At 41.6% G+C, this 18,469-nt stretch overlaps 1 protein-coding gene across 3 annotated transcripts in view; it reads right to left on the bottom strand.

The window, feature by feature from the left end:
- fnbp1l (formin binding protein 1-like) overlaps positions 1 to 18,469 on the bottom strand; it is a 154,906-nt gene that overhangs the window by 35,758 nt on the left and 100,679 nt on the right. For all 3 annotated transcript variants that reach the window (XM_073062702.1, XM_073062700.1, XM_073062701.1), the window contains exon 4: positions 8,944 to 9,091. In XM_073062702.1, the coding sequence (XP_072918803.1) occupies positions 8,944 to 9,091 (148 nt within the window). The remainder of the gene's footprint in view (positions 1 to 8,943; positions 9,092 to 18,469) is intronic.

Genomic DNA, 18,469 nt, shown 5'->3' with positions numbered 1-18,469 from the left:
ATAATGTTATTGCTGGAATGGTTTATTACTGGCACATGAACAAATGTACAGTGAAAAGCTTGTCTTGCATATTTTGTACAGATCAATTCATTACAAAGTGCATTGAGGTAGAAGAATGTAAAACAATAACAGAATACTGAATAAGGTGCAACAGCTGCAGAGAAAGTGCAATGCAGGTAGACATAAGGTGCAAGAACATAACGGAGTCAAGAGCCCTGATCGCACTAGAGAATTTACAACAGAAAACAACAAATACTAGACTGAAAGTGTTGTATCAGAATGCACACAGCACAAGAAAGAAAATGGACAATCTTGAAATTCAGCTAGAGTTTGGCAAGTATGACGTCGTGGCCATCTCTAAAACTTGGCAAAAGGATGGCTACCATTGGGGGCTGAACATCCAAGGATATATGGTGTATCGGAAAGATAGGTCAGAAGGCAGAGGGGGTGGTATGGCCCTGTGTATACGGAATAATATTAAATCATTAGAAAGGGATGACAGGATTAGAAGGTATAGAGTCTCTATGGGTTGAGTTAAGAAATGGCAAGGGTAAAAGGACTCTAATAGCAGTTGTATACAGTCCTCCAAATAGCAGGCAGCATATGAATTACAAATTACAGTAGAAGATAGAAAAGGCGTGTCAGAAGGGTAATGTCATGGTAATCGTTGGGGACTTTAACATGAAAGTGGATTGGGAAAACCAGGCCAGTACTGGACCTCAAGAGAGAGAATTTGTAAAATGTCTAAGGGATGGCTCTTTAGAACAGCTTGTTGTTGAGCCCTCTAGAGGATTGGCTATGCTGGATTGAGTGCTGTGCAATGATCCAGAGGGGATAAAGAGCTTAAGGTTAAGGAACCATTAGGGAACAATGATCACAATATGATCAAGCTCAAATTTCAAAGTGAAAAGGGGAAACCAAATTCTAATGTGTCAGCATTTCAGTGAAATAAAGGAAATGACAATGGCATGAGAGGGTCAAAGTTGATTGAAAAGGGACACTAACAGGAATGACAGGAGAGCAGCAATGGCTGGAGTTTCTGCAAAAAAATGAAGGAAGTGCAAGACAGATATATTCCAAATAAGAAGAAATTTTCAAATGGAAGGACACTACCATGGCTGACAAGTGAAGTCAGAGCCAAAGTAAAAGCAAAAGAGAGGGCATACAAGGAAGCCAAAGCTAGTGGAAAGAGAGGATTTGGGAAGCTTTTAAAAACTTGTAGAAGGAAATTAAGAAGGTCATTAGGAAGGAAAAGATGAATTATGAAAGGAAGCTGGCGACTAATATCAAAGAAGATACTAAAAGCTATTTTAAGTATATAAAGGGTAAAAGAAAGTCAAGGGTAGATATAGGACCAATAGAAAATGACGCTGGAGATATTGTAATGAGTGATGGCAGAGGAACTGAATGTGTATTTTGCATGAATCTGCATAGTGGAAGACATCTGCAGTATACCGGCCATTCAAGAGTGTCAGGGAAGTGAAGCAGGTGCAGTGAAAATTACGACTGAGAAGGTGCTGAGGAAGCTTAATGGTCTGAGGGTGGATAAATCTCCTGGACCTGATAAATTGCACCCTCAGGTTCTGAAGGAAGTAGCTGGAGAGATTGCAGAGGCATTAACAATGATCTTTCAAGAATCGATAGATTCTGACATTGTACTGGATGACTGGAAAATTGAAAATGCTACTCCACTATTTCAGAAGCATGAGAAGCAGCAAAAAGGAAACTATAAACCTGTTAGCCTGACATCAGTGGTTTGGAAATTGCTTGGATCCATTGTTCGGGATGAGATTACGGGGTACAGGGAGGCACATCACAAGATAGGCCAAAGCCAGCATGATTTCCTGAAAGGAAAATCCTGCCTGACTAATCTACTGCAATTTTTTGAGGAAATTACAAGCAGGGTAGACAAAGGAGATGTAGTAGATGTGATGTACTTGGACTTTCAGAAGACCTTTGACAAGACGCCGCACATGAGGCTGCTTAGCAAGACAAGAGACCGTGGAATTACAGGGGAGCTACTAGTATGGGTGGAGCATTGGCTGATCGGCAGAAAACAGAGAGTGGGAATAAAGGGATCCTATTCCAGTGGAGTTCCACAGGGGTCAGTGTTGGAACCGCTGCTTTTGACAATGTATGTCAATGATTTGGACTATGGGATTAATGGATTTGTGGCTAAATTTGCCGATGATGTACAAAGATAGGTGGAGGAGTGGGTAGTGTTGAGGAAACAGCTAGACTTACAATAGTTTAGGGGAATGGGCAAAGAAGTGGTAAATGAAATACAATCTTGGAAAGTGTATGGTCATGCCCTTTGGTGGAAGAAATAAATGGGCAGACTATTATTTTGATGGGGACAGAATTCAAAATGCAGAGATGCCAAGGGACATGGGAGTCCTTGTGCAGGATACCCTAAAGGTTAACCTCCAGGTTGAGTCAGTGGTGAAGAAGGTGAATACAAAGTTGGCATTCATTTCTAGAGGTATAGAATACAAGAGTAGGGATGTGATGTTGAGGCTCTATAAGGCACTCGTGAGAACACACGGAGTATTGTGTGCAGTTTTGGACTCCTTATTTTAGAAAGAATATACTGACATCGGAGAGGGTTCAGAGAAGATTCATGATAATGATTCCAGGAATGAAAGGGTTACCATATGACGAACGTCTGACAGCTCCTGGGCTGAATTCCGTGAAACTCAGGAGAATGGGGGGGAATCTCACAGAAACATTCCGAATGTTAAACGGCCTGAACAGATTAGATATGGCAAAGTTATTTCCCATGGTTGGGGAGTCTAGGACAAGAGGGCACAACTTCAGGATTGATGGACATCCATTTAGAACAAAGCTGTGGAGAAATTACTTTAGTCAGAGGGTGGTAATTCTGTGGAGGCCAAGTCATTAAGGTAAAAATAGATAGGCTCTTGATTAGCCAGGACATCAAAGGATATGGAGAGAAGGCAGGGGAGTGGGGATGACTGGAAGAATTGGATCAGCCCATGATTGAATGGCGGAGCAGACTCAATAAGCTAAATGGCCCACTTCTGCTCCTATATCTTATGGTCTTATGGAACCACTCAATAGTCTTATAACAGCAGGGCAGAAGCTGCCCTTGAGTTGATGGTTTGTATTTTCATGTATGTTCTGCCCAATAGAAGAGGGGAGAAGAGTGAATGTCCAGGGTGGACGGGGTCTTTGATCATGCTGGTCGCTTCACTGAGGCAGCAAGAAATATAGTCAGAGAGGAGGCTGGTTTCCATGACATGCTAAGCTTTGTTCAGAATGCCCTGCAGTTTATTTAGCAATGCAGCATGGAGTAGGCCCTTCTAGCTCTTAGAACCACGTCACCCAACAACCACAAATGAACCTTCTACTTTCTTGACTACAATATTAGGACCAGGTGGTTCAGACTCTGAATACTTGGACATCCCTTTAGAATAGAGATGAGGAAGGACTTCTTTAGTCAAATGATGGTGAATCTGTGGAATTCATTATCACAGACAGCTGTGGGGGTGAGGTCATAGGGCATATTTAAAGCTGAGGTTGATATAGTACTGTATAAAATTCTTAGGCACCCTCGTCTTTTTTTTTTAAAAAATATGGTTTCAGATGGTATGGCCTTGTCAGAGCCCTGATTTCAATATCATCAAGGCTGTTTGGGACTACCTGGAGAGACAGAAGCAAGCGAGACAGCCAGAGTCTGCAGAAGAACTGTGGCAAGTTCTCCAAGATACTTGAAACAACCTACCAGCCAAGTTTCTTATCAAACTACATAGATAGATAGATAGATAGATAGATACTTTTTTCATCCCCATGGGGAAATTCAACTTTTTTCCAATGTCCCATACACTTGTTGTAGCAAAACTAATTACATACAATACTTAACTCAGTAAAAAATATGATATGCATCTAAATCACTATCTCAAAAAGCATTAATAATAGCTTTAAAAAAGTTCTTAAGTCCTGGCGGTAGAATTGTAAAGCCTAATGGCATTGGGGAGTATTGACCTCTTCATCCTGTCTGAGGAGCATTGCATCGATAGCAACCTGTCGCTGAAACTGCTTCTCTGTCTCTGGATGGTGCTATGTAGAGGATGTTCAGAGTTATCCATAATTGACCGTAGCCTACTCAGCGCCCTTTGCTCAGCTACCGATGTTAAACTCTCCAGTACTTTGCCCACGACAGAGCCCGCCTTCCTTACCAGCTTATTAAGACGGGAGGCGTCCCTCTTCTTAATGCTTCCTCCCCAACACGCCACCACAAAGAAGAGGGCGCTCTCCACAACTGACCTATAGAACATCTTCAGCATCTCACTACAGACATTGAATGACGCCAACCTTCTTAGGAAGTACAGTCGACTCTGTGCCTTCCTGCACAAGGCATCTGTGTTGGCAGTCCAGTCTAGCTTCTCGTCTAACTGTACTCCCAGATACTTGTAGGTCTTAACCTGCTCCACACATTCTCCATTAATGATCACTGGCTCCATATGAGGCCTAGATCTCCTAAAGTCCACCACCATCTCCTTGGTCTTGGTGATATTGAGACGCAGTGTCCTAAGAATTGATGTAGTTTTAAAGGCAAAGGGTGGTCACACTAAATAGCGATTTGATTTAGTTTTTACTGTTACTGCACTTTATAGTAATTTTTTGATATTTAAGTACTTTATTATTTTTGAAAGCATCTTTTTTTTAAACACATGCCTAAGACTTTTGCACAGTACAGTAGTTTCTTGAATAGTTATGGCGTCAAAGATTATGAGGAAAGGTGGAGCAGACTCAATGGCTGAATTGGCTAATTCTGTTCCTTTGTCTTATGGTCTCAGATTACACAAAAAAAATGACTCAGGAACATTTGTGCCATTGTTTTCTTATGTCAAACACACACAATGGGTCAATTTACAAGCCTAGTAATGTTTTTTCCATTTATAAACTAATATATAATTTTTAAGGTACAGTACTTAATGATCTCCATATAGTTTGCTTTATTTGGACTGAAAATCCAAGACCAAGGAATAAATCACGCTGAAAAATCAATACAAATATGCCATTGTATTGTTACTTCTCCTCACGTCACCCCCACCCCCTCCCAAGACTACAAAAATTAATCCCCTTATTTTTATGGATAAATACCAGATATGGATTGGCTTGTTCTAAAATCTCCATTCACAATGGTTCCAAGTGGACATGGTTCAGAGCTTCGACTTCAGTGTAAATGTCACCAATAATTTTGTCTTGGTCCATCCACATTAACATTGGTCAAGAAAGCATACCAATGACCAATTCATCAGGAATTCCTAAGGAAGTTCGGCATCTATGATGACTCTTACCCATTTCTATTGATGCCTCATAGAAAGTATCCTATCCAGATGTATTACATTTGGTGAGGCAACTGTTCTGCCCAAGATTGCAAGAAATTTCAAACAATTGTGAACACATCACAGTTCATCATGCAAATCAGCCTCACCTCCATTGACTGTCTATACTTCTTGTTGTCACAAGAAAGCAGTCAACATAATCAAGTCATCAAGTCATTCTCTCTTCTCCTTTCTATCATGGGGCAGACACACAAAAGATTGAAATCATATACCACAAACTCTAAGACTGTGTCCAGCCCACTGTTAACAGATTCTTGAATGAACTTCTCACATTCAAGAAGAAATTCTTGATCTGCATGTCTATCTAGTCGTGGCCCTTACACTTTATTTGTTTACCTGCATTGCACTTTCTCTGCAACACTCTCCTTCTGTATACTATCTTAATATATCATGATCTGCCTGCTTAACACATAAACAAAAGCTTTTTGTACATGTGGCAATAATAAACCCAATATCTTGAACTTCTCTTACAATCCTTTTGTCTTCTTGATTTAAAGCTCATCTTTCATCAGAACTACCACCCAAGATACAAAGTAATTTATTATCTAAGTATGTATTCAGTATAAAACCCTGAGATTAGTCTTCTCCACAGTCACAAAACAAAAAAACACCATGGAACCTGTTCAAAGAAAACAGTGAACACCCAATGCCAAAATAAAGAAGAAAAAAAAAATAAAATCGCACAAACATCAAAAAATGAACAAAAATTACAGAATATAAAACATCAAACCAGAGTCATTGAACAGTCTAGGAATGTTCAGTTTAGTTGAGTTAGTTCAGTTCAACTTAGCGCTGTGTCGTTTGCTGAATGCAAGCCGCAGAGCAAGTCAACCCCAATCAAAATAGCAATTTAAAAAAAGCAGCAACTACAAACATATCAAAACATGAACTACAGAATCCAATCCTCAAACCACGTCAATTAAACCTTGCCAAAACCCAAGACTCTGGTACCAATGTAGAAGAGCAAGAGGGAGAGACCAGTCAAATGCAAGCACCTTTCTCCAGGAGCAGTGAGCAAGAGCGAGAGAGACCAATCACATGAAGGCACTTTCCTCAGACAGCAGCGAGCAGAGACCTGTCAAACACAAGCAGGCGGTGCTTAACAGCGGCTCGCCTTCCACTCTCATCTTCGTTGATTTCAATCTTGCTTGATACTTTAATCAGCAAGAAATGGAGTTGATCATGGGCTCGCACCTCATCTTCTGGCTTCTTGGATTCTTGGCCTCTAGGCTGCACGCTTCAATCATAACCTCATTATACTCCGTAAGAGATAGCAGTGTCAGATCGCTCAATTAGCTCGAAAATACACCATCAAAAAGTGTAAATCACAGGTTCCAATGGTAGCAGAAACATATTTGAAGGAAGAACAACATATAAAAGTAGTAACCTCCAAATCTTCCTCCACTACATTGACGATGCTTTGGCGCTGCTTCATGCACCCATGCTGAGCTCCTTAATTTTAATCAATATTGCCTTTAACTTCCATCCTATCAATAAATTCACTTAGTCCATCTCTGACACCTTACTCCCCTTTCTCAATCTGCCTCCATCTCTAGAGACAAACTGCTAACCGATTTTTTTTTAATAAACATACTGATTCCCACAGTTATCTTGACAATACATCTTCCCACCCATCTGTAAAAATGTTATTCCTTTTTCTCAGTTTCTTTGCTTCCACCACATCTGTTCCCAGGACACAGTTTTCCATTTCAGGACTCTCCTTTAAAGAACAGGGTTTCCCTTCCCCCACTATTGATGCTGCCCTCACCCACATGCCCTTCATTTCCCGTACATTTGCACTCACCCCATCTTCCCACCACCTTAGTGTTAACAGTTCCTCGTCATTACCTACCACCTCATCAGACTCCTCATTCAACACATTATCCTCTGCAACTTCTGCCATCTCCAAAGGGATCCTACCACTAAACCTATCTTTACCTCCCGTTCGCGCCCCCCCCCCCCACTCTGCTTTCCATAGGGATTGCTTCCTCTGTGTTTCCCTGTCCATTCATCCCTTTCCACTAATCTCCCTCCTGGCACTTACCCTGCAAGCAGCCTAAGTACTACACTTACTTCCTCACCTCCATTCAGGACCCCAGGCAGTCCTTCCAGGTGAGGCAACACTTCATCTGCAAATCTGCTGGGATCATCTATTGTGTCTCTAGTGCTCCTGATGTGGCCGCCTCTACTACACCGGTGAGCCCCATCACAAGTTACGGGACCACTTTGTCGACCAGCTCTGCAACAGCCGCCACAGCAGGATTTCCCAGTGGTCAAACATTTTAATTCTGATTCCCAATTTTGTTCCAATATGTCGGTTCATGGCCTCCTCTTGTGCCAAGACGAGGCCACCCTCAGGGCGGAGGAGCAACACCTTATATTCCATCTTGGAAGTCTCCAACTTGATGGTATGAATACCAATTTCTTCTTCTGGTAAACAATTCCTCCATCCATCTTTCTCTATTCCCCAGCCTGACCTTTCACCTCCTCACCTGCCTATCACTTCCCCTTAGTGCCCCTCCTTCCCTTTCTCCTATAGTTCACTCTCCTTTCCTATCAGATTCCTTTTTCTCCAACCCTTGAGCTTTCCCACCTACCTGGCTTTATTTATCACCTCCCAGCTAGCCTCGTTCCCCTCCTCCCAACCTTTTTTTTCCTGGTGTCTTGTCCCTTCCGTCTCAGTCCTGAATAAAGTTCCGAAACATCGACTGTTTACTCATTTCCATAGATGCTGCCTGACCTGCTGAGTTCTTCCAGCATTTTGTGTGTGTTGCTTTGCCTTTCCAGCACCTGCAGACTTTCTTGTGTTTATCTTCTTCAGCAGGTGTCCTTACCTCTTCATTTTCAGTATTTCACAGAAGTGAAGTATCCTGGAATACTTAATTCCCAACCCTGCTCATGAAGCAATCCTATCTCTCAATGGTTGAAATCAAATCAATTTAATTCTACCTTTATTATCTAATCTCTTTTCATCTTTATGCATTTAGATATGGTGCACTCAAATTTACATGCTCATTTGTCTGACTATACTTTAATCATTAATGTTCTAGTACCTTCGTTAAGATCTATTTCCATGACTAAACCATTTTTAGCCAAATCACTAAAAATGTCTACAGGTTTATCTTCTCTGACACTGTTTCTGAATTTCAGAATCAGAATCAGATTTAATATCACCAGCATATCTTGTGAAATTCGTTAATTTTACGGCAGCAGTACAATGCAATACACGATAAATATAGGGAAAATACCAAATTACAGTAAATATATGTGCATTAAATTAAGTAATACAAAAACAGAAATTAATAAAAATTAGTCGTGTTCATGCATTTAATGTCCATTTAGAAATCAGATAGCAGAGGGGAAGAAATTATTCCTGAAAATCGCTTGGTGTGAATTTACACTCAAATCTCCATCATCTTTTTTACTTGTTTCAACCCCCATCTGCCAATCATTTAACTGGGCCACTTTATCAAAAGCCCAGTTTTCTTTTGCTCAGGCAACAAGTTTTTTAAAAAAAAGGGAAATAACATTGTTTGCTCTACACTATATTAAAATTAATATAAATACTCACTGCTTTTCTTTCAATTTTCAGATCATGAGTATATCTGACAAGCTCTCCATAGACTCTGTGGCCTATTTCTTCAGCAACAACTTCACGTTGGCCTGCATAGTCATTGAGTTCATTGAGAACTTGGAAGAAGGATTGACAATAGGAAAACCTGCAGCAAAGAGGAGAATTAGTATATCTAGAAACAGCATCAAGAGGCCTCTTGGGGATTCAAAGCCCAACCCATCCAAAAGCCTCTCAAACATTGCAACCGCCTCCACCATCTCTGCATCTTAAATAATCTTCATATAATGTCTGCAGTCAGATAATCAATGGTTCAAGCTCAAACAAAAAGTTGAAAGCACATAACGAGTTGACAAAGTAGCAATGGAAGACTGGCACCGTTGTAAAAAAAAAGGTGAAATCTCTAGTTTCCACCCAATGTTTATTTGATAGTCCAAAATCAAAAATTCAAAGTAAATATATTATCCAAGTACTGTTATGAATGTACCACAGCTCTGAGGGGCCGAAGGGTGCGGGGGTAGCCCCCTCCTTTGTGAGAATCGCAAGATCACTATTGAGTCAATTCAGGAGACACAGGAAATGAGAGAGAGACATGCAAAATCCACAAAAGGGTTAGAATGTGTCCTGGCCTCCGAAAGGCGGACCCATTGATACCGGCTATTGCCTCTTGGAGACGGACTTGTGTATTGCATCCTGGACGATGAAATCAAAGCCCCAGGCAATGAACCAAGGAGGAGGTTGGTAGAGGGATTGCATCATCCCCAACCTGATTGACACCTGAACCCCTGTGAGTCAGGATAAAAAGAGGGTCTGTGGGAACAGCCCCTCAGACGCACCAGAAGAAATGCTAGAACATGCTGTAACAGCGTAACAGCAAAAGCCGGTGGAACTAGCCCACGTGCGTCCTTTTCCATTTGCCTCGGAATTGGTGGGTCTTGCCACAGAAGCACGGCTTTACCTAACCTCGAAGGGGAAATAAGTCTCCCAACGACTCTCGAAGGATTGACATCATAAAAGGAATGGGCAAGTTAAACCTCCGTCTTTCTGTCCAACCAAAAGGGCTGCAGCCTACAGCTTGACTGAACTAAAGTGACTTTTATATTTCCATCGGACAATACATTATCCCCTAGACAATGATAGAGCTATTTCTTATTGATTATTATACCCGCGCTTTTAGATTTAGTATTGACGAAGTATATTATCTGTATGTTTGCATTGATATTATTTTGTGTATTTTTATCAATAAAAACTGTTAAAATAGTACCATCAGACTTCAACGGACCTCTCTATCTTTGCTGGTAAGTGACCCAGTTATGGGGTACATAACAGTACATAAGTGTTATCATATACAACACAAATTAATTTTCTTGTGGGTATACATAGTAAATCCAAGAAACAACAGAATCAACGAAAGACCAGACCCAAAAGGATAGGCAAACAACCAATGTACAAAAGACATCAAATTAAAAAGAAAAGTACAATAATAAATAAAGTAAAAATATCAAGAACATGAGATGAAGAGTTCCTGAAAGTGAGTCCATAGTCCGTGAGAACAATTCAATAAAGGGGAGGGCGAAGTTGAGTGAAGCCATCCCCTCTGGTTCAAAAGCCTGGTGAATGAGAGACAGTAACTCTTCTTGGACCTGGAGGTGTGAGTCTGCAGCTCCTGTACGTTCTTCCTGATGACAACAGCAAGAAGAAAACATGGCTGGATGGTGAAGGTGCTTCATGATGGATGTTGCTTTCCTGTGACAGAGCTCCTTGTAGATATGCTCAATAGTGGGAAGTACTTCACCTGTAATGGACTGGATGGTATCCACTATTTTTTGTAGGATTTTCCTTTCAAGGGCATTGGTGTTTCCTACCATGCTATAATACAACCAGTCAATATACTCTACACCACACATCTACAGATGTTTGTCAAATTTTTTTTAGATGTCATCCATAGACGTTAGTCCAAGTTTTAGATGACCTGAACAGATTAGATATGGCAAAGTTATTTTGCATGGTAGGGGAGTCTGGGACAAGATGGCACGACTTTAGGATTGAAGGATGTCCACTTAGAACAGAGATATGAAGAAATTACTTTAGTTAGACGGGGAAAGTCTGCGGCATTTGTTGCCACGAGAGGCTGTGGAGGACAAGTCATTGAGCGTATTTAAGGCAGATATAGATAGGTTCTTGATTAGCCAGGGTATCAAAGGGTATGGGGAGAAGGCAGGGGAGTGGGGATGACTGGAAGAATTAGATCTGCCCATGATTGAATGGCAGAGTAGACTCCACGGGCCGAATGGACTTCTGCTCCTGTATATTATGGTCTTATGGTCATGCAGAATCTTCACCAACTCCTAAGTAGTGGTGTTGCTGTGCCTCCTCTGTAATGGCACTTATGTACTGGACCCAGGACAGATTCTCTGAAATGATAACAGAGGAATTTAAAGTTGCTGACCCTTGCCACCTTTCATCACCCGATGAGGGCTGGCTCTTCCTCTTGTGGTCAATAATCAGCTCTTTTGTTGAGTGAGAGGTTGTTCTTATGGCACAATTCAACCGGATTTTTAATCTGCTTCCCATATGCCAATTCGTCACCATCTTTGACTTGGCCAACGACAGTTGTGTTGTCAGCAAACCTAAACATGGTTTTGGAGTTGTATTTAGCCAGACGTAGGTATAAAATAAGTAGAGAAGAGGGCTACACACACAGCCTTCTGGTGCACCTGTGCCGATGGTGATTGTATGAAACCCTCTTTTACTGGGCATCTCTGAATATGTGGCTCATTAGTTCCTTGGCAACAGCCACTGGACTCCACGGTATCTTTTTCGGGCTTCGTACGTCTAGGGTGTATATGATTTCGGCCCCGTCAAATCAGAGGGGTTGAGACGTTTCGCCCACATCCTGGTTTGTGTGAATGCTGTGTGATTTACTGCCCTGCAATAGCCTGTCAGCATGAAATAACAGGTCGCACATTGCATACAATTATAAAGTATATTTGTGAACACTATCTTAACCAAAGAGTTAGTAAAGAAAGAAAAAAACCAAAAAGGGCCTATTATAATTAAACAGTCAAATGTGCACAGGTTGGAGCTCAAATCTTCCAAAAGCCATAATCACTGATCCTAGGTAGACCTCTGCACCTTGGCTCCATTGAATCACGTTTTCCCACCAGATCGAATCCTACGACCCGCTCTCTCCAGCGTCTTCCCTCTTCATGTCTCACCAAAGACCAAGCCCAACCTTAGTGTCCTTAAATAAAAAACCTCTCTCCCAGTGTTCTCTAGAACCTTCTCCCAGTTCTACCATCCTAAATGGATGACACACAGTCCTCAGCATCCCTCATCTTCAACGATAACCCAAAGAGACTGAAAGCAGAAGAGACTGCTCTGACAGAACTGCTAAAATTAAATACCTACAGCACAGCAGTAAAAAGAAATGTGAACCAGGGCGATAAATGTAGATGAGGTAGACTATAAGACATAGGAGCAGAATTAGGCCATTCACCCATTGAGTCTGCTCCACCATTCCATGGCTGATCCCAGATCCCCATTCAACCCCATAACCTGCCTTTTTGTACATATCCTTTGATGCCCTGACCAATGAGGAAACGATCAACTTCTGTCCTAAATATACCCATGGACGTGGCCTCCATTGCAGTCTGTGTCAGAGCATTCCACAGATTCACTACTCTCTGGCTAAAAAAAATTGCTTCTTAGCCAATTTTGAGGATCTGCCATCTAGTTCTAGATACCCCCACCACTGGAAACATTCTCTCCACATCCAACTTATCTAGTCCTTCCAACATTTGGAAAGTTTCAATGAGATTCTCCAACCAGAAAAGGCCCCCTTTATTCTTGTTCAGTGCCTCCTGAATGTCACCCAGTCCTCTATCCATGCCATGCACCTTTCCTGTAACACCTTAGGATTTTAACTTGTTAGGCAGTCTCATGTGTGGCATCTTATCAAATGCCTTCTGAAAATCGAAGTAAATGACATCCATTGCCTCTCCTTTGTCTACCCTGCTTGTTACTTCCTTGAAGATCTCCAACAGATTTGTCAGGCAAGATTTCCCTTGGCAGAAAACATGCTGACCTTCACTTATTTTATCATTAGTCTCCAAGTACCCCAAAAACGTCATCCTCAACAATAGACCCCAACACTTTCCAAACTGCTGAGGTTAGGCTAACTGGTCTATAATTTCCTTTCTTTTGCCTTCCTCCGTCCATAAAGAGTGGAGTGACATGTGCAATCTTCCAGTACTCCAAGACCATGGCAGAATCAAGTGATTCTTGAAAGGTCATTACCAATGCATCTATCATCTCTTCAGCAACCTTTCTCAGGACTCTGGGATGAAGTCCATCTGGTCCAGGTGGCTTATCCACCTTATGATCCTTCAGTTTGCCTAGCACTTTTTCCTTTTTAATAGCAATGGCACTCACTTCTGCTCCCTGACACTCATGGACCTCTGGCACACTGTTAGTGTCTTCCACAGTGAAGACAGATGCAAAGTACTCAACAAGTTAATCTGCCAGTTCTTTGCCCCCCATTACCACCTCACCAGCATTATTTTCCAGTGGTTCAATATCAACATTCATGTCTCTTCTACTCTTTATATAACTTAAACTTTCAGGATCTTGGTTTATATTATTAGACCACAAGACCATAAGGCATAGGAGAGAATTAGTCCATTTGGACCATCAAGTCTGTTCTGCCATTCAATCATGGCTGATCTTTTTTTCCCTTCTCAGCCCCACTTCCCGGCTTTCTGTCCATAACCTTTGATGCCGTGTCCAATCTGGAACCCATCAAGCTCTGCCTTAAATACACCCAACGACCTGGCCTTCGCAGCTGCCTGTGGTAATAAATTCCAACAAATTCACCACCCTCTGGCTAAAGAAATTTCTCCGCATCTCTGCTTTAAATGGAAGCCCCTCTATCCTGAGGCTGTGCTCTCTTGTCCTAGACTCCCCCACCATGGGAAACATCCTTCCTACATCTACTCCGTCTGGGCCTTTCAGCATTCAAAAGGTTTCAATGAGATCCCCCCTCTTCCTTCTAAATTCCAGCAAATACACGCCCAGAGCCATCAAACATTCCTCATACATTAAACCGCAAACATCCTTGTGAACCTACTCTGAACCCTCTCCAATACCGTCACATTCTTTCTTAGATGAGGAGCTCAAAACTATTCACAATACTCAAGATGAGGCATCACCAATGCCTTATTAAAGCCTCAGCATCTTGTATTCTAGACATCTTGAAATGAATGCTAACATTGCATTTGCCTTCCTCACCACCAAATCTATCACCAAGTTAACCTTTAGAGTGTCTGCACAAGAATCCCAGTCCCTCTGCATCTCAGATTTTTGGATTTTCTCCCCATTTAGAAAGAAGTCTGCACATTTATTTCTACTACGGAAGTGAATGACCAAACATTTCCCAACATTGTATTTCATTTGCCACTTTCTTGTCTGTTCTCCTAATCTGTCTAAGTCCTTCTGCATCCTACCCGTTTCCTCAACACTACCTGCCCCTCCACCAATCTTCATATCATCGGCAAACTTAGCAACAAAGCCATCTATTCTATCATCTAAATCATTGATATACAGCATAAAAAGAAGTGGTCCAACACCAACCCCTATGGAACACCATTACATACTGGCAGCCAACCAGAAAAGGATCCTTTCATTCCCACTCGCTGCCTCCTACCAATCAGCCAATGCTCTAACCACGTTAGTAACGTTCCTGTAATGCCATGGACTCTTAATTTGGTAAGCACTCTCATATATGGCATCTCGTCAAAGGCCTTCTGAAAGTCAAAATATACAATATCCACTGCATCCCCTTTATCTATCCCACATGTAATCTCCTCAAAGGATTCCAACAGGTTCATCAGGCAAGAGTTTCCCTTAAGGAAACTTCGCCCTATCTTGTCCTGTGTCATCAAGTTCTCCTAAACTCATCCTTAAGAATTGACTCCAACATCTTCTCAACCACTGAGGTCAGGCTAGCTGGTCTATAATTTCCTTTCTGCTGCCTTCCTCCTTTTTTAAAAAGTGGAGTGTGTTATGATCGCAGCCTCCTTCTTCTTGAGAATCACAAGATCGCTATTAATTCGGGTCTTGGACCCAGGAAATGAGAGAGAATCCTCAAGGTTTTGGAATGTGTCCTGGCCCCTCAGCAAGACAAAGCCACGGATAACGGCCATTGTCTCTTGGAGACACCTTTGTGGATTGGGGACTGGGCTACGTGCAAGCCCTCAGGGCAACGTGGGCTGGGTGATGGAGAGAGATTGCATCATCCCAACCTGATTGACATCTGCTACCCTCCGAGTCCAGATAAAAGAGGGGCTGTACAGGCGGCCCCTCAGATGCACCAGAAGAGACGCTAGCGATTCCGTAATAGCGGGCAGCCATTTGAAGAAAGCCACGTGCGTTCGGTTCCCGTTGCATGGGAGCTGGTGGCTGATATCACAGAAACGATTTTCTTGAACTAACAACAGGGAACCAACTCCCCCGACTCAATGGATTGAGCTCATCAAAAGACCCGGGCAAGTTTCTTTTCTCACAAATCTCTCTCTCTCTCCAACAAGTGAAAACCCAGCGGTCCCCAAAGGCTGAAACCTGCGTGACCTGAGCATGAACTGAGTGACTTTTATATTTCCATCGGACAATATATTATACCCTAGACAAACGATAGAGCCATTTCTTATTGATGATTATTACTATACCCGCGCTTTAGATTGAGTATTGATGACGTATATTATCTGAATGTTTGTATTAACCTTACTTTTGTGCCCCTTTATAAATAAAGACTTTTAAAAATAGTACCATCAGACTTCAACGGACCTCTCTATCTTTGCTGGTAAGTGACTCAGTTACGGGGTACGTAACAAGTGACATTTGCAATTTTCCAGTCCTCTGGCACCATGCCCGAGACCAATGATTTTTGAAATATCATTACTTATGCCTCAGAATCTCTACCACTACCTCTTTCAGTACCCTAGGGTGCAGTTCATCTGGCCTGGGTGACTTATGTAGCCTTAGGTCTTTCAGCTTTTTGAGCACCATCTCCCTTGTAATATTAACTGCACTCACTTCTCTTCCCTCAGACCCTTCAACACCTGGCACACTGCTAATAGCTTCCACAGTGAAGGCTGAGGCAAAATACACACATAGTTCATCTGACATCTCCTTGGCCCATTATTTCTCCTTCCTCATTTTCTAACAGCCCTATATCCACTCTCATCTCTTTTTTTTACATATCCATTTTGATATCGCTTGCTTTCATATTTCATCTTTTCCCTCCAATGATTCTTTTAGATGCTCTGTAACATTTGAAAAGCTTCCCACTAAATTTTTACTTTGTTCTATAAACTCGCTTTTGCTTTTACATTAACATTGACTTCCCTCATCAGCCACAGTTGTACAATTTTGCTATTAGTATTTCTTTGTTTTTGGAATACATCTATCCTGCAACTTCTTCATTTTTCCTAGAAGCTCGTGACATTGCTGTTCTGCTGTCATCCCTGCCAGCATCTCCTTCCACTCTGCTTTGACCAACTCCTCTCTCACACCAATTTCCTTTATTCCACTGAAATGCTGCTATGCCACTTTACTTTCTTCCTATCAAATTTCAAGTTGAATTCAATCATATTGTGATTACTGCCTTCTAAGGGTTCTTTTACCTTATGCTCCCTAATCACCTCCATTTCATTATATCCAATCCAGTATAACTGATCCCCTATTAGGCTCAACGACAAACTGCTCTAAAAAGCCATCTCATAGGTATGCAACAAACTCTCTCTCCTTGGGATCCATTTCCAACCTGATTTTCCCAATCAACCTGCATATTGAAATCGCCGATGACGATCATAATATTGTCCTTTTGACACCTTTTCTATTTCCTGTTATAATCTGTGGTCCACATCCCAGCTACTACTGAGAAGCCTATATATAATTGCCATCAGGGTCCTTTTACCCTTACAGTTTCTTAACTCAACCCACAAGGATTCAACATCTTCCAACCCTATTGACTAGTTTGCCCTCACTACTTTTCCCTTCTTATTTCAAAGGCTACGCGTATTTAAATACAACACCTTCAGTCCTGCATTCTTCGCCCTTTTTAATTTTGCCTCTGAGGTACAAGTCAACTTTTTGCTCTGTCTGCATTTGTACCCAATCATTGGCTTATCCTTACTTGCATTCATGTTACACCCATCATCTACTTGTAAACCTGTTGACTCATCCTCAGTTCCATCATACTGGTTCCCATCCCTCTGTCATATTAGCTTAAATTACTCCCAAAAGCTCTTGTAAACCTGCCTGCAAGAATACTGGTCCCCCTCGGACCAAGTGCAACCTCGCCCTTTTGTACAGGTCCCACCTGCCCAAGAAGAGGTCCCAATTATCCAGAAGTATGAATCCCTGCCCTGTGCTCTAATTCTTCAGCCACACTTATCTGCCACCTCATTCCATAGATGGGTTGCTGGGTGGTGCAGCTTGTTGGGCCATATGGACCTGTTCTATACTGTATCTCTAAATAAAATAGTTTCAAGGAGATGGTGTTAATTGCTGAGCCATAGTCAATAAAGAGCACCCGGATGAATGCATCTTCATAAACCTCATTGCAAAATATGGAACATTGCCTACTAGATTTTGATACATCAAATTGTTAATTTTCTTCCAATGTTTTTTTAAATATATATATGGCTTCAAATGGTATGGCCTCCACAGAGCTCTGACCTCAGTATCAATCAAGGCAGTCTGGGATTACATGGAGAGACAGAAGCAAGCAATATAGACAAAGTTTGCAGAAGAACTGTGGCAAGTTCTCCAAGATGCTTGGACCAACCTACCAGTCAATTTTCTTACAAAACTGCATGACAGTGTATGTGAGGGAATTAATGCAGTTTTAAAAGCAAAGGGTGATCCCGCCAAATATTCATTTGATTTTTTAAAAAACTGTTTACTGCTCTTTATAGTTTTTGATATTTAGAAACTTGTTAGCTCATTATTTTAAAAAGCATCTTTGTTTACAGTATTTATTTTTACCCGTGCCTAAGACTTTTGCACAGTACTCTAAGTAGAATGCATGTTAAAGAAGGTGAAACAACATGCTTTCCCTGAAAGGTTGGGGCGCTAGGCATTGAATATAAAAAGTTTGGAAGTCACGTTGCAACTGTGTAAGACTTTGATTGGAGCATTGTCTACAGATCTGATTGCTGCATTACAGAAAAGAGGGTGGTGTAGGACTGAAATAATCACCAAAGAGTCACCTGTTGATTCATTTCCATAGATGCAACTCCAGGCTCCATGACGTTTACTCGCCTCTGCACTGAACTGAGGCTGAGGCCGTGGGCTGTTCCGGGCTTCGTCTATGGACTGTCTTTCGTTCTGAATGCTATTTTCTTACTTTTATTGTTTGCACAATTTTTTTCCTCTCTCTGCACATTAGGTGTTTGACAATTTTGTTTTAAAAAATGATAAAATACTGAATTATGAGGTAAAGTTATGATAGATAGTCAGAGTC

Source organism: Hemitrygon akajei, chromosome 12 (genome assembly GCF_048418815.1).
Source record: "Hemitrygon akajei chromosome 12, sHemAka1.3, whole genome shotgun sequence".
Classification (NCBI taxonomy): Eukaryota; Metazoa; Chordata; class Chondrichthyes; order Myliobatiformes; family Dasyatidae; genus Hemitrygon; species Hemitrygon akajei.
This window is presented reverse-complemented; position numbering and strand designations above follow the sequence as displayed.